This window comes from Mya arenaria, chromosome 8 (assembly GCF_026914265.1).
Source record: "Mya arenaria isolate MELC-2E11 chromosome 8, ASM2691426v1".
Lineage (NCBI taxonomy): Eukaryota > Metazoa > Mollusca > Bivalvia > Myida > Myidae > Mya > Mya arenaria.
The window spans coordinates 73,745,612-73,762,381 of NC_069129.1; the positions used below are offsets into that span (position 1 = coordinate 73,745,612).

At 37.7% G+C, this 16,770-nt stretch overlaps 1 protein-coding gene across 3 annotated transcripts in view; it reads right to left on the reverse strand.

The window, feature by feature from the left end:
• The window catches only part of LOC128243877 (protein unc-93 homolog A-like), a 25,053-nt gene continuing 8,283 nt past the window's right edge, over window positions 1-16,770 (reverse strand). For all 3 annotated transcript variants that reach the window (XM_052961861.1, XM_052961859.1, XM_052961860.1), the window contains exons 2-5: window positions 14,642-16,159; window positions 11,198-11,333; window positions 4,434-4,565; window positions 1-1,851 (exon numbers count right to left, since the gene is read on the reverse strand). In XM_052961861.1, coding sequence (XP_052817821.1) covers window positions 1,622-1,851; window positions 4,434-4,565; window positions 11,198-11,333; window positions 14,642-15,943 — 1,800 coding nt within the window. In that variant the 5' untranslated portion in view covers window positions 15,944-16,159 and the 3' untranslated portion in view covers window positions 1-1,621. The remainder of the gene's footprint in view (window positions 1,852-4,433; window positions 4,566-11,197; window positions 11,334-14,641; window positions 16,160-16,770) is intronic.

Sequence of the window (16,770 nt, forward strand, 5' to 3'; positions counted from 1 at the left end):
TATGGTACATACTTTATTCACATTGAAATAAAGCACACGGAATACGGAATGGGATACATTTATGAAAGTAAACATTAAAGGTTTTGGGTATTAAGCGCTAACTTTTGAAACAAGTTCACGACATTAAATGAAATTAGAATTAATAAAACCTTATTAAATAACCGGTAACAGAGTAAACTCCTTCAACTTAGATCTACACAACAGCACTTTTTCCTTTTGAACAATATCGTTTATACTCGTATATACACACTGTTATCAGCCACAATTTGTCATTAAGTGAAATTGTCACTTAAATGGTCGACAAAGTTCCAAACAGAATGTAATGCTTCAATGCCTAAACATTACCAACATGAAAAAATATTTAAAGTTGGCAAATATTACACATCTAAAATAACAATGTTTGCACAATTCAGTGTTTTATGATTTTACAATATTTTTGTAAAAAATCGTTACGTATCACAAGGTGGATAAATGTTTAAAACAAACTTTTAAAATAGACAGGTGTTGCACAGTCCCCAAACTTGGGACAACTTCTCAAACGATAACTTTGTAATATTTAAAGCACTTTCAAACGAACAATAATCATTGCCTTCACACAGTATAGTAATGGCAGCAACACACTCTAGCAGTCAAACACTGAACACACTTCAGCCTTTCCAAGGCAAGTTCACGGGCCACATTCACAAAGCGAGCGATCAAAATAAGCAGACGAAGACTGTCTCATCATATATCATGTTCCAGGAAATAAGCAGGCAATGACTGTCCCATCATATCTTGTTCAAAGAAATAAGCAGGCGAAGACTGTCCTATCATATAGCATGCTTAAAGAGCTACAACATTTTTGCATTGTTCCCTAAATTTTCGATACCCACGCCTTTACCACACTAAATTGTGCCAGTGGGTGCTGTCATATTTAATGACAACACCACCGGTTGGAGCAGAGCTGCTATTCCAACGCTACCTTGTCGTAACAAGAGCACCGCGGAGCGAACGCGACGTATGTGTTCATAGTTCAGTGGGAAAAGGGACATAACTCGTAATATATTTAAGGCATTAATATTGGCCTTGCTATACATTCTAATATTGTCTCAGGAAACATGTCTATCATTTGAATTTCTTGAATGGTGTTTAGTTTAGGTCAAGTTTTTGTAAAGACCAAAACTACAACAATACCCAAACATTTTTTTCTTTCTAAAACAGACGAGCTAAATATCTCAACGTTTTTAATTTAAAGCCCGATCCTCCTCCTTAAACAATCGCATATGCAGGGATCTTCAATATCATATATCGGGGAGTGTTGTAATGGTGTGCACGAGGGAAACATTCTACGGTTACACAGCGATCTGTGGTATTAAACTGCACGGAAGCAAGAAGCAGGTATAGAATATTGCGTACCACAGGCCAAATGATCAAGTTTGTCCTAAGAATCAACTCCACTATATATTTGATCACGCACGTAAGTACAAGTGGCTGTGACTTTCGGTGGCGGGTTTCAAGGCAAGAAGAAGGTTCATAATCGCACTGTCTCCTGGCCGCGTTTACGAGATAAGCTACCAAGCAATTACTGTCGCATCTAGAGCCGCTCAAGTCTTATTTTGATTCTTCATACACCTTGTACATACTAGAGCGCGAATGGCAGAGGCTCCGCCGAGATCTGTGGTGAGCGCACCACCTCTAGGAGAAGGTACAAGATGACGCCGACGACGAGGACGCCGCAGCAGACGCAGATCATATTGAGAAGAGTCACGTAGACGTCAAGAAGAAACACGAGCGCTAGGCCTAGACTCTGCACCGTCCGGAACACCGTCACCGCCGCGTCCCGCCGTCCTACCGACCACGACAACAGCACGTCTGAAAGAAAAATTGGTACATCTGATAAAAACAATTAGTATACGTTTCTGTTCATTTTTGGCGCTTTACCGAAAATAGAACTAAACCAACCTTCAGAAAATAAAGCAATTGAAAGGAAAACTTCAAACAAATCTTCGTCTGCCAATTGCAGACGTCAATGTTATTTATTTTGTAAACGTATTGGGAAAACATTTGATTTCTAAATTAGTTTCGTGTAATACACTATTCTGCAATTGCCTTTGCTATCAACAAAATCACAGAACAGAACAGGTTTTCAAAATCTCAACAAGTTTCAAGCAAAAATAGCATTTCAAAACGTGAAAAGAATGATATTCTGAGGTAATATCGAAATATTATGCAATCTCTTTTAAATCGAGAAATTAGAAGTAATGTATTATCATATTTTCCTGACTGCATATAGCAAAGCTTATTACTGACAAGGGAATGGACGTTATGTCTGATATTCAGTAACAGTGCAGTATATTTGAGGCATAATCATCTAAAATCATCTTCGTTAAATATTGATCATACGAACTTTCTCACTGGAAATGCGTGTAAGTTAACATCAATTTGTCTAGAAGGAAGCCATATTTGGCATCTCCAAAAGAAATTGTGCCGTTACTTAAACTTGAATACAAGCTTGAAGTCGCGCAACAATCAGACGCTTTATTTTTATTGCTTTTATTTCGTCTCTTTCCTTGACAATTTTATTGGTAACATTTGTATTGTTAATTCAGGGAAGAACACTCGGTTTAGCACGGAATGTTTGTCAATTCGGGAATACGACTCGGTTTAGCACGAATTCGAGGGAGACTACTTGGTTTAGCACGAATTCGTTAAGACCATTCGGTTAAACACTAATTCGAGGAAGACCACACGGTTTATCACGAATTGGCGGGAGACCACTCGGTTAAGCTCAAATTCGAGGGAGACCACTCGGTTTAGCACGAATTCGCGAAGACCATTCGGTTAAACACTAATTCGAGGGAGACCACTCGATTAGGCACGAATTCGAAGGAGACCACTCGGTTTAGCACGAATTCGAGGGAGACCACTCGGTTTAACACGATTTCGAGGAAGACCACTCGGTATAACAGGATTTCGGGGAAGATCACTCGGTTTAACGCGATTTCGAGGAAGACCACTCGGCATAACACGATGTCGAGGAAGATCACTCGGCTTAACACTTATTCGGGGAAGATCACCCGGTGTATCACGAAATGTTTGTCGTATTGGAACACTGAGTACATACGATTAAAATCGCAACACCGTATTGTCTTTTAAGACATTCCAAAACTGCAGTTAACTTTTTGTTGCTATAACTACAGACTTTCAAAAGGAGAACTCGATATTTTTAATTCCGCATATGAGTATAAGACCGATACATTGAATACCCCGCTTACTTTGTAACACTTTTAGAATACTATCGCAGAAATGCATTTTCAAGACACGGATCAGACAATGGTCGACATGAGAATTTCTAACAGTTGCTTGTGGTGGAAATCAGACAATATTCATTAGCTTAACCTGTCCGCAGAGAACATGGTTACGAGACGATGGGATTAAATAACGGTATAAAGCGGATGAAGACTGTCTTAATGCGGAACAGATGAGTGAAATATCAGCCTTCCAGTAACATTTGGCATGAGACCAGTTATATTTTTTTTGTAAAGAGCCTTTGATATCAATATGATGCAATTTTGGAGAACCAATTGTGGTGTGCATCATTGAAAATATTGGTGTACGAATATTTGTATTAACGGTTTTAAACTGACATTGGCCAACAAAAATGATTTATTTCGTTAACGAATCATGAACCGCTTTTAGTGACCTTTTATGTTTAAGTTCATGCGCTGTGATATACACAGAGCTGTTATTTGTTAGACAGTAATGGAACTAATTCATGGCATACCTGTTTTAAGAAAGTAAAAAAATCAATAATTCTATATGAATGTCATAGAAACGTGGAAATATCAGTTAGACATTTTTACATTCGAACTAACAAAGCTCTGCTTTTAACGATTCCAGCGGGTAATCTTGACTTCTTTCCTCTTAAGCCATCAATTTTAATCTAAGTTTTGGGAACAACAGATTTGGTTGGACATAAAATGTTCTCCGCATTGGAAAGTTTCTAAGAAATCACACGCAACATTGCTCTGTATTCAATTACAGATATTTATAAGATGCATTCATTACAATTTAAACTTTAATGTTATATCGGTAAAATAGCATGCAACTAGATGCAATAAAGCACATGCACAAGTTGCATTTCACAATTTTTAAGTCTGCATGCAGAAATAAAGCTTATTTTCAGACCGACGTAAAAAGGGTAAGTCGTCAACTAAATCTAGAATAAATGTTGTTTTTACTTCAAAAACATGATACATGAAGCTTGATTTTGATGAAAAGCTTTAATCTCGCAGTAAGGAATCGAACGATACATTTAAATATAATTTGAAGAAAATGCAGTCAACACCAAAAAGTATGTTTTTACGTAGCTAACAGAAATTTTCAAACCTAACAATAATTGTTCATTCGGCACAGTCCCCAAATACTGTCAGCAGCTAATATAATACACTTACTCTGGACTTGTGACTGCCAGAGCCCGTCCACCGCTCCCCAAATGCCCACGTAGGCGATGACCTTGAGAAGTTCATCATGCCCGGGCTCCCATATATACAGCCACACTAGCAGCCCAAGGGACACCAGGAACGCTGTAATTAGTCATGCATTAGATAAATTATTTAACACTTTTAATTTTGAAATATTTCTTAAACGAGTGTTGAAAGATTTTACGCCAAGTTATGTCGTTGGGTCAACTGGAGATACCAATGGAATTATTTTTACTTCATTTCACACTAGTGTTTCTTTAATACTTTAGCCCTTTTTGTCCAAATAGCAACGCTGGAACAAGGAACTATTTAGACCTCATTGCAATAACACGAAATTTAAAGCTTCACTCTCCGGATATACAACATCTTTATTTTTTGTCAAGGAAAGAGCAAATTTTTGCGTAATTATCTGCAAACCAATGATAGAAAAATACTGACGAAAGATCAGATCGCAGGTTTACATTTTTCGTTCGAAAATAATTGTTTTATGGCTTAAACCGTTATTAACTTTTTAAGAAATATGCAAAAAACATTATTTTTTTAACTTAAATCCAAAAAAATTGCGATCTATTTTCAGCAGTCTTATATAACTAGTTTCTATGCATTTTCGCAAAAAGTGGCTCGTTCCATGACAAAAAATAAAAAAGTTGTCAAAACGTTCAATCTTTGAGAGTGCAGCTTTAAAAGAAGCCTATGAGACATGCCTAGACCTTAAGTAAGACGACAGCACGGTATTCCGACAACCATCTGGTGTTTATTCTAGGGTCAAGGCCGACCTTTGTACTGTTTTCCTTTACGGCTTAAATCATCCGTATTTTTTAGTTGATACATCTCAGTATAAAAGCAGTGTGGCACAGCCAATCAGCATTGGCTTACATACGAATTATATAATACTATTGAAAAGTATCCTCCTACATTGTATTTAATCCGTCTTTGTTTGGCATATCACTGTTGTGTCATTGTGAATGTTAATGGCCATTCCCAATGGCAAGCGTGGGTGGGATAGGACAAAAGAGTTACAAAGTTATGTTTTATTTAGGTTTAAGAAACATTTCTTTCAGGAGAAAAACATACATACCTTGCAACGTGTTATGGGGTAAAAGGAGTTGTGTAAATTTAGAAAAGATCATTCTATCGAATTTGGGCTGAAAAGCATTTGAAATTTTTCGGAAAAGTTTGTCGATATATATTTTTTTAAATGTTGTTGTTTTTCTGTCGAAATGACCATATACTACCTGATCAACGATGTATTGTGCATAATTGATGATGTAAGATAATTAAATGATCTAGGACAGTGGATTTAATGTATTTCCTGGTAACAAATATGCACATATCTCAGTTAAAATAGTTGCAATCATCACAAAACCACAGGACATTGTTGCCATGGTAGTCTTAAATTATTTAACAAAAGATATTCACTATGGAAAGATTTTGAATGAAAACTCAACAATGTTTTTTGATGCTTGAAAAACAAATCCGACAAAAGTTCAACTTGACGAAAATACTCTTTTTAATCTTGAATCACCTCATCTTTTCATCAGATGTATGCGCATGAAGATATAGTAAAGACCATTGACATGCATAATGTCATACTAAAATGTACAAAAATATAAGTTTTCGTTAAGTTATGCCTAGGAAGAAAAGCACTTGTCTTTTGTGTAAAATAAACAAACTTAGATGCTTTATGTATACGGGCTCTGATTATAGTTGCTCTAAAAAAACGGACCCTGGTCATAGTTGCTTTATGAATTCGGACCCTGATCACAGTTGCTTTATGAATACGGACCCTGATCACAGTTGCTTTATGAATACGGACCCTGATCATAGTTTCTTTATGAATACGGGTCCTGATCATAGTTGCTTTATGAATAGGGGTCCTGATCATAGTTTCTTTATGAATACGGGTCCTGATCATAGTTGCTTTATGAATACGAACCCTGATCATAGTTTCTTTATGAATACGGGTCCTGATCATAGTTGCTTTATGAATTCGGACCCTGGTCATAGTTGCTTTATGAATAGGGGTCCTGATCATAGTTTCTTTATGAATACGGGTCCTGATCATAGTTGCTATATGAATACGGACCCTGATCATAGTTTCTTTATGAGTACGGGCTCTGATCATAGGCGCTTTATGAATACGGGTCCTGGTCATAGTTTCTTTATGAATACGGGTCCTGATCATAGGCGCTTTATTAATACGGGTCCTGATCATAGTTGCTTTATGAATGCGTACCCTGATCATAGTTTCTTTATGAATACGGGCCCTGGTCATAACTGCTTTATGAATACGGACCCTGGTCATAGTTGCCTTATGAAATCGGACCCTGATCACAGTTGCTTTATGAATACGGACCCTGATCACAGTTGCTTTATGAATACGGACCCTGATCACAGTTGCTTTATGAATACGAACCCTGATCATAGTTTCTTTATGAATACGGGTCCTGATCATAGTTGCTTTATGAATACGAACCCTGATCATAGTTTCTTTATGAATACGGGCTCTGATCATAGTTTCTTTATGAATACGGGCTCTGATCATAGTTGCTTTATGAATACGGACCCTGATCACAGTTTCTTTATGAATACGGGCTCTGATCATAGTAGTTTTATGAATACGGGTCCTGATCATAGTTTCTTTATGAATACGGGTCCTGATCATAGTTGCTTTATGAATACTTACCCTGATCATAGTTTCTTTATGAATACGGGCCCTGGTCATAACTGCTTTATAAATACTGACCCTGGTCATAGCTGCCTTATGAATTCGGACCCTGATCACAGTTGCTTTATGAATACGGGCCCTGGTCATAACTGCTTTATGAATACTGACCCTGGTCATAGCTGCCTTATGAATTCGGACCCTGATCACAGTTGCTTTATGAATACGGACCCTGATCACAGTTGCTTTATGAATACGGACCCTGATCACAGCTGCTTTATGAATACGAACCCTGATCATAGTTTCTTTATGAATACGGGTCCTGATCATTGTTGCTTTATGGATACGGGCTCTGATCATAGTTTCTTTATGAATACGGGTCCTTGTCATAGTTTCTTTATGCATACGGGCTCTGATCATAGTTGCTTTATGAATACGGACCCTTATCACAGTTGCTTAATGAATACGGGTCCTGATCATAGTTGCTTTATGAATACGGGCTCTGATCATAGTTTCTTTATGAATACGGGCTCTGATCATAGTAGCTTTATGAATACCGGTCCTGATCATAGTTGCTTTATGAATTCGGACCCTGATCACAGTTGCTTAATGAATACGGGTCCTGGTCATAGTTGTTTTATGAATACGGGTCCTGATCATAGTTTCTTTATGAATACGGGCTCTGATCATAGTAGCTTTATGAATACGGGTCCTGATCATAGTTGCTTTATGAATTCGGACCCTGATCACAGTTGCTTTATGAATACGGGTCCTTGTCATAGTTGCTTTATGAATACGAGTCCATATCATAGGCGCTTTATGAATACGGGCTCTGATCATAGTTTCTTTATGAATACGGGCCCAGATCATAGATGCTTTATGAATACGAGTCCACATCATAGGTGCTTTATGAATACCGGCTCTGATCATAATCTTTATGAAAACGGGCTCTGATCATAGGCGCTTTATTAATACGGGCTCTGATCATAGTTGCTTTATGAATACGGATCCTGGTCATAGTTGCTTTATGAATACGGGCCCTGATCATAGTTGATTTATGAATACGGGCCCTGATCATAGCTGCCTTAAGAATACGGGCCCTGATCATAGCTGCTTGATGAATACGGGTCCACATCATAGGTGCTTTATGAATACGGGCCCTGATCATAGCTGCTTTATGAATACGGGTCCACATCATAGGTACTTTATGAATACGGGCCCTGATCATAGCTGCTTTATGAATACGGGTCCATATCATAGGCGCTTTTTGAATACGGGCTCTGATCATAGTTTCTTTATGAATACGGGTCCTGGTCATAGCTGCTTTATGAATACGGGTCCACATCATAGGTGCTTTATGAAAACGGGCCCTGATCATAGCTGCTTTATGAATACGGGTCCACATCATAGGTGCTTTTTGAATACGGACTCTGATCATAGTTTCTTTATGAATAAGGGCCCTGGTCATAGCTGCTTTATGAATACGGGCTCTGATCATAGTTTCTTTATGAATACGGGCCCTGATAATTGTTGCTTTATGAATACGGACCCTGATCATAGTTTCTTTATGCATACGGGCCCCATCATAGTTGCTTCATGAATACGGGCACTGATCATAGATGTTTTATGAATACGAGCCCTGGTCATAGATGCTTTATGAATATGGGCCCTGATCAAAGACACTTTTTGAATACGGGCTCTGATCATAGTTACTTTTTAAATACGGGTCCTGATCATAGATGCTTTATAAATACGGGCCCTGATCCAAGATTTTTTTTGAATACGGGCCCTGGTCATAGTTGCTTTATGAATATGGGCCCTGATCATAGTTGCCTTATGAATACGGGCCCTAATCATAGTTGCCTTATGAATACGGGCCCTGGTCATAGTTCCCTTATGAATACGGCCCTGATCATAGCTGCCTTATGAATACGGGCCCTAATCATAGTTGACTTATGAATACGGGCACTGGTCATAGTTCCCTTATGAATACGGGCCCTGATCATAGTTGCCTTATGAATACGGGCCCTGATCATAGTTGCCTTATGAATACGGGCCCTGATCATAGTTCCCTTATGAATACGGGCCCTAATCATAGTTGCCTTATGAATACGGGTCCTGATCATAGTTGCCTTATGAATACGGGCCCTGGTCATAGTTGACTTATGAATACGGGCCCTGGTCATATTTCCCTTATGAATACGGGCCCTGATCATAGTTGCCTTATGAATACGGGCTCTCTGATCATAGTTGCGAGAAATCTTTGAATGTATCATGCAAAAAATATAAAGTGTATTCCCTCGAAATTCACCCGAATAAATCGGAATAATGAAATTATTAAGATATTTTTTTCAAAAATGTTTATATGAAAGGATACATTCTACGTATCATTGCGACGAAAACATGGCGAACAAAATATAAAAATAAAACGGGTTTTCGCACACTTATTTTTTTGTGGCGTATACTAGAATATATTGCTATAACCTTCACTATCGTGTCTAGGAAACAGTTTAGATAGAATTAATGAAACCACATATTATTCCCGGCTGGACCAATTACGTGTGAAAGACTTCAGGAAATACTTAAAGGGATTTGTAATGAAGACCACCAGAAATAACACCATTATTCGATTTTCTTCAAAATCGGACTTTCAATAAGAAACCGTCCTCTGGTTATCTAGGGATAAAAATAGCACAATTGATTTAAATTTTGGAAATATTTCTTTCGTTCATTTGCAGCACACTCTCTATTCTGTAGTGAACCAGGTTTTAAAATACATCATGCTTAGTTTAAATGTTATATATTTAACAACGACTGTGAAGAAAGCTATAATAGCTTATATTAAGTCACTCTCGTTGGCACGATGTTGCGCGAGAGTGTGGTCGTGTGTTGTGGGAGAAACCGGAGTACCCGAAGAAAACCCACTTGTTGGGTTTGGTGACCACTAACCAAACTCACATGCGCCCAGGCCAGTTAGCGCAGTTGTTAGCGCACTCGCTTATCACCAAGGCGACCGGGCTCGATTCCCGGCCTGGGCGCATGTGAGTTTGGTGTATCATGCTTGAACGGTCTAACAAATATATTTGTACGAAGTTCCTTCTTTATTTTTTTTCAAGATGTTTTGCTCGCCACCAATGACAAACAGAACGTGATTTTTATGGCCCATTTTTAATCAGGGTGTTATCAGGGATCTATAGACATAGTGTTGAATCCTCTTTCAAGAGACATAAACACTCGATGACGCATAACATGAAACTACTAAGTCAACCCACGACGTATATGGAATACCGTCAACTATTTAAAAAAAACTTACAAAATTTATCATTATTAACACCTATGAGTTACGTAACACATGAAAAATACCATTAGCACGCTATTCTGGTGCGTTCGCTTAAACATGAAAAAATACCATTAGCACGCTATTCTGGTGCGTTCGCTTAAACATGAAAACATACCATTAGCACGCTATTCGGGTGCGTTCGCTTAAACATGAAAAAATACCATTAGCACGCTATTCTGGTGCGTTCGCTTAAACATGAAAAAATACCATTAGCACGCTATTCTGGTGCGTTCGCTTAAACATGAACAAATACCATTAGCACGCTATTCTGGTGCGTTCGCTTAAACATGAACAAATACCATTAGCACGCTATTCTGGTGCGTTCGCTTAAACATGAACAAATACCATTAGCACGCTATTCTGGTGCGTTCGCTTTAACATGAACAAATACCATTAGCACGCTATTCTGGTGCGTTCGCTTAAACATGAACAAATACCATTAGCACGCTATTCGGGTGCGTTCGCTTAAACATGAACAAATACCATTAGCACGCTATTCTGGTGCGTTCGCTTAAACATGAAAAAATACCATTAGCACGCTATTCTGGTGCGTTCGCTTAAACATGAATCTATTATTATTTCTGCTGTTTGCTTTGTGACTAATACTAGGAAGCATGATACTAATGTAAAGAGCTACACTTAATACGCGTTGACGACTCGAAGATATATATCAATGCTGTCTTCATGATCCCTTGAAAGCCCAGTAGGCGAAAAAATGAGCTAACTAACCATTAAAGATGGCGACGCTGGTCTTGAGCTGGTTGTGGACCTTTTCCACGAGGAGCAGAACCACGAGCTGGCACGTGCCGTAACACATCATCATATAGCCGACCATCGACAGGCCCAGAGTCAGGGTACCGTATATCTGTAGGAGAAAAAGTGGAGGACCTGTTTGTTAACTAGGTTACTTAAAGCTTACACCATGCATAGAACTCCTATACACGTATGTATATAAATAAATTCTTTGAACGGCTTAAGTTTTTGTTATTAGCGCATGCGCAACTACATTCGATAACAACTATCATTATAATTGATAGTACGGCCAGGGTAGGGGTATATTGCTTTGTATAATTAATAATTACACAAAGGAATATACCCCTAACCGGGCCATACTGTGGCTACTTTTCACCCTGAATGACATTTAAATTCTGCGGTAACTTGCGCAATATTAAGTACTGGTAACAAGATTGTAAAAGTTTTACTGTGATCTACTATCGCCTCATAAGGTCTAAATATCGTGTTTTCTGCACCTTTCTTTCAAATTAAACATGGTATCCTTCATAAGAACCATTGTTTTCGACATTTATTCATCCTTTTTGGTATATTAAAACAATTGTATTCATTTTGGTAAATCTTATTTGGAAGTAAGAGTGCATCTTTAAAACTTATTAAAAATATATTATTTAAAAAAAACACTTAAGGCGACTTTTGCATTGTGTAAGGCCCTTAAAACAATGTTGAGCAATGATTGGGCATCTTACAGAGAAGCAAACATGTCGAACCACCAGAAATTGTAACTACAAAAATTGTAATTTCGGAATTTTGTAAAAAAATTGGTCAATTTACCAAGATTAAATACTGAAAACGTTGCAACTGAAAACATGAGATTTTGTAGCTTCGACATTTGGTTGTGGGGCCATCGATTATTATTTATTTATTATTATTATTATTATTATTATTTACTATTTAAACAGCAATAATTCATTTCAAAATGCAGAGCTTATCAGGTGGTCGTTTCCATTTTTATGGACCATTATTTAAATGATCGGAAATCGTCTGTTCTGAAACAAGTTTCAAGTTTTATTTACATCTTTGGCATATAATATGCATGAGATGATTTCATAGAAACAAGTTTAAACAGTTCTCATTTTTATTGATAAATAAGTGTTAGTTATTTTTCATGTAAGTATCTTGTTATGAATAGAACAGTTTTAATTGATTCGTACTCTTTGCATGTTTAACAGGTTTTATTCGAACTACTTTGTTTGGCCAAATGTATGCATAACTCACTGCCGTACCTCGGGGCAACGATGGAAGCCGAATGTCGATATTTCACCAGATCGAAGCTTTTTATGCAAAAACATGAAAACATTTCAAAAAGATACGACCGAAAGGCAGTACACGTTAAAGACATAAAATGAATACTAAGTAGGTAATTATAAATGTGTTGTTGTCTAGCAGCCAAATCATAGAATTTGAAGCATAAATAAAGCGATATAAACAACCTGAGTTATTGGTCCCAGATACAACTGGTTTGACATTCAGATAATCGCTATTGTTTTCGATCTCATAAAAGAAATATAAAAATACACCATAAAAAATAAGGGTGCTTCAGAGTTAGCCTAGGTCATGCACCAGTCAACTGTAACCACGGCACCCCAGGGGACCCTAGGTAAGGCCCATTCCCCGCTATATTTAAAGCGAAGACAAATCCACCGCATTCACCCGGCACTGCGGGGCCACCTGAAAGGTAAAAACACCGCCCATATCCCCGGCTATCCCCGGTATACCCCCGGACCGGGGGGGCGTGGTTACAATTGACTGGTGCATTATGTTAACAAACCCTGCAAAAGTATCAATTAAGAGATGGGACACTGGCGGTCGGTATTCATTTCTGGAAATTCTTTGGCTAAACTCTAGAGTGAATATCATTATGTTAACTTTCTTCCAGAACCTCTAATAGATTTACTTAGACTAATTTGATAAATAAAGCGATCAAAAAAAAAGTGAAATACTGTTAAAAATAAAACACCGCAGTGATAGCCGATCTAGTAAGAACTCATACTCGAGTCGCAATACAACTTATCTATTTTCATGGTTTTGACGTAATTCTGCTAAACATAGAGCGCATTGGCACTAAAAAACGTTAAAACTGACATGAAAAGAAGCAGTTCTCCGGAGTTTGCTCGGAGGACTTACGGCAAACAGCGCGCATGCGCAGATAGTCTCAACACGGGTCTCAGGATTAGTGTTGGTTTAGTTTGCTCGATATTGATACACTTTGCCAAAATAAACAAATATTTGAAATAAAATATTCTAAATTCCGTGTGATTATAAAAAATGGATAATGCATTTTAATGTCAATCTATGAGAGAGTCTTTTTAAAGGCAGGCCACACAACACATTGCAGCATAGGCCTTATATTATATTATATAACGTTAATTTTAGAAACCTGTCTGTACAAAACAGTAAATGATATCATTCTGTCATAGACTGTGTATATTAGAAAGAAAAAAGGAAACTCATATTAAGAAAAAATACTTGTACATAAACTAGCATTCTATTACATTTTACATGAGATTTATTGAGTTCCAGGTTAATCTCACTACTGGGAACTAGTTTACGAGGATTTCAATTGGCGTTGGGTGCTTGCACAGAACTTTAAATCGATAGCAATGTCAATTTTAAAGACAGTTAATAAGCTCTTATTGACCTTTATTACAATAGACAAATATTGGTATAGCAAGTTTAAAGTTTAACATGAATGTATGTGAGCAAATTCGTTCTATTTATGTATTGAAGTAGTAGAAATAATAGAAGTATAAATGTTGTTGTTGTTGTTGTTTTTGTTGTAAATGTTGTTAATGTTGTTGTTAATGTTGTTGTTGTTTTTTTCTTGTAGAAGTGGCCTCACCAGCAGTAGCAGCAGCAACGACAACAGTGAAAGTATGGGTAGCAACATCATCATTATCACTCATTGTTGTAGTTGAAGTGGTATCAACAGCAATAGCTGCAGCAGAGGTACCAGCTGTGCCACTAACACTTGTTGACCTTTAATTATGTATTTAAACTTCAATATGAATTTAGTGACTTCTTTTCGGAGGGGATCACTTTTATATAGACGCGATCAAAGGGACCCACTTTTTCTTAATAATTATGACCGGGTGGCCTGATTCTATAGCGATAACACCGGAAGCTGAAATCAAACCTGGGTGCACAGTATCGGCAGCCACGGATCGATCTTTTACACATGGGTATACAGTAACTATCACATTAGGTTTAAATTTAAGATACAATGTATAAACACAATTTTAAAATTGTCAACTTAGAAACGCAAGTTTAGATGTTAATTGTTATTGATTTTACAACTGCTGTGGGTTATGTGAAGTTACTTAAAACAACGTTATCATTTTTGTTGGCACCTTCAATTATTATTTAAACGATCTTGATTACCTTGGTAACGTTTCCAATGACAACAGCCTGCTGCATTCCACTGAAAAGCATCAACGGAAAGAGGGAGAAAAACGTCCCGGTCGTCATAAATCGTCTGACGTTGCGGAGCTTTTCACAAAGTGACGTCTTTCTCTTGTGAATAATGATATCCGGTTTATTGAGGAAAAGGCATATAATTGTCATTCCCATGACCGCAAATGAAATGAACACAAATTTAAGAATGTTTTCGAAGTTTGGCTTATCACCGGATGTGAGACCCACGTCAGGCTGGAGCTTGTAGCCAAAAGGTCCCATCCATACTAACTGCTTTGGAGAGTACACCTCGTGGGAAATATTTGTAATTTCGATACCCTCATATATATCGTTCTCTAGACGTGACATGTACATCGTCATGTTCACTGGTTGTGGATCTGTATCCCCGCAGTGTAAGACTGCGGACTCAACGAGATTTCCAAGGACTTGCGCAGCGTGGCAAAATACGAGAAACACGCTTTGAAACTGGTGCACTGCTTTGTCGATGTGGACTTGTGAAATGGCGGTGTAACTGGCGCCGTAGCTGGCAATCATAAGTTCTTGCGTTGTCCATAAAGGTGCGTGGAAAAACCCGAAGAAGCAGGACGCCGGAAGTAAGGAGTATAGAGAAGGGTAAACATTTGCGGCGCAATACACCACGTGACCAAATACGGCTATTAAAATGATTCCCTTTGGGCGAGCATTCTGTGTAATCCAATTCGAGAAAAGACATCCGACAGCAAAAGATATGTACATTGCGGCAAGGGAAAGATTACCTAGCTGTTTCATGGGGTATAAACTGGTTTGAATGTTCCTTAGGGGCATAAAAGACATAAAAGCAAACATTAAACCAGTGCACAGTGAAATGAAGCTTCGCCATATTGATTTCTTACTGTTCATTTTAAAACTAGTTTCCGTGTCACGGCTCCCTTCCTGCAGACCTTTATTCACAATAAAACGATGTTTCCTTAACTCTTTTTGGAAACTCAGCCTTGAAGATAGGCTGTTGCTATTCTCGTCAGACTGGTACACAGATCGTCTGCTTCCATGTAATGATAATATACCATTGGAACGATTTCCGGGAGTCTTATATTCGTCCGAATAACGAACATCGACTTTGCCGTCATTATAAAATGAGTCTGCATCACTCTCGAGAAAAATTAGGTTGTTCAACGAATCGTAATCATTGCAATTTATTTCTTTGGACTTTCCGTCGTTCTCGGATTGATTGGCATTGTCCGCCGCAACAAGATTAATCGATTCGCTCTGTTCTTTCTCCGAACAAGCCATATTTGCAGAACTATGCAACACGACAGCACATTTAAAGTCTACGCCAACATTGTATTTAAGACGTTTAATTACAACTACACGTGCATTATGACTGGTAGAAAATTTCAAACAAGATGGTTTCTCCCTATATCTCTCCCTCTGTCCAGGGTTTCATTACATAGAAGGCAAGATGAAGTCGGTTGTCACTTCAAAGTCAAATGCTCAAGTCTAGGACATCTGAAACAAAGACAAAAGAATCATTAAAAAAGGAAGAAACAAATAGAATTTTTTATTAAAAAATAACCTAAAATGATAATAATAATAATAATGCCATCATTAACTTCAATCATGAGAACATTAATTTGGAGGTAAAAGAGCCGCCAAGTAATTATGAACCACTTATTACTGAGAACTGATTTGATATGAATACGAATATGCTTAACTGAACTGCTCTGGAAACAGTATTTAACCGCCTGTAATACAAGCTGTGTGACGATCTGATTTTATGTACAAATTTGCATATTAAATTGAGTTTTCAATGTTGTTCCATGTGAAGTTACAAATAATGGTATAGACAGTCAGTAAAGTCAGTGTATGCATTATTTTCCGTTTCTTTGCAATTTTGGTTTCCCGTCCCTTATATTTCGGGGCAAAAAGCTCCCAAAACCGGGCCTTGTTACTCGATCAAATCTATAAAACATTTAGACAATAAATGAATTATAAGGTTTACTGTCCATGGTATTATTTATTTATGTATGCAGTACTGCATGAATTTGTGTCCGTAAGCCAATGATAGAGAGCCTTAGAACAGAAAGTCTGCGATCGGAAAACAAAGGTTTACGTTCTTA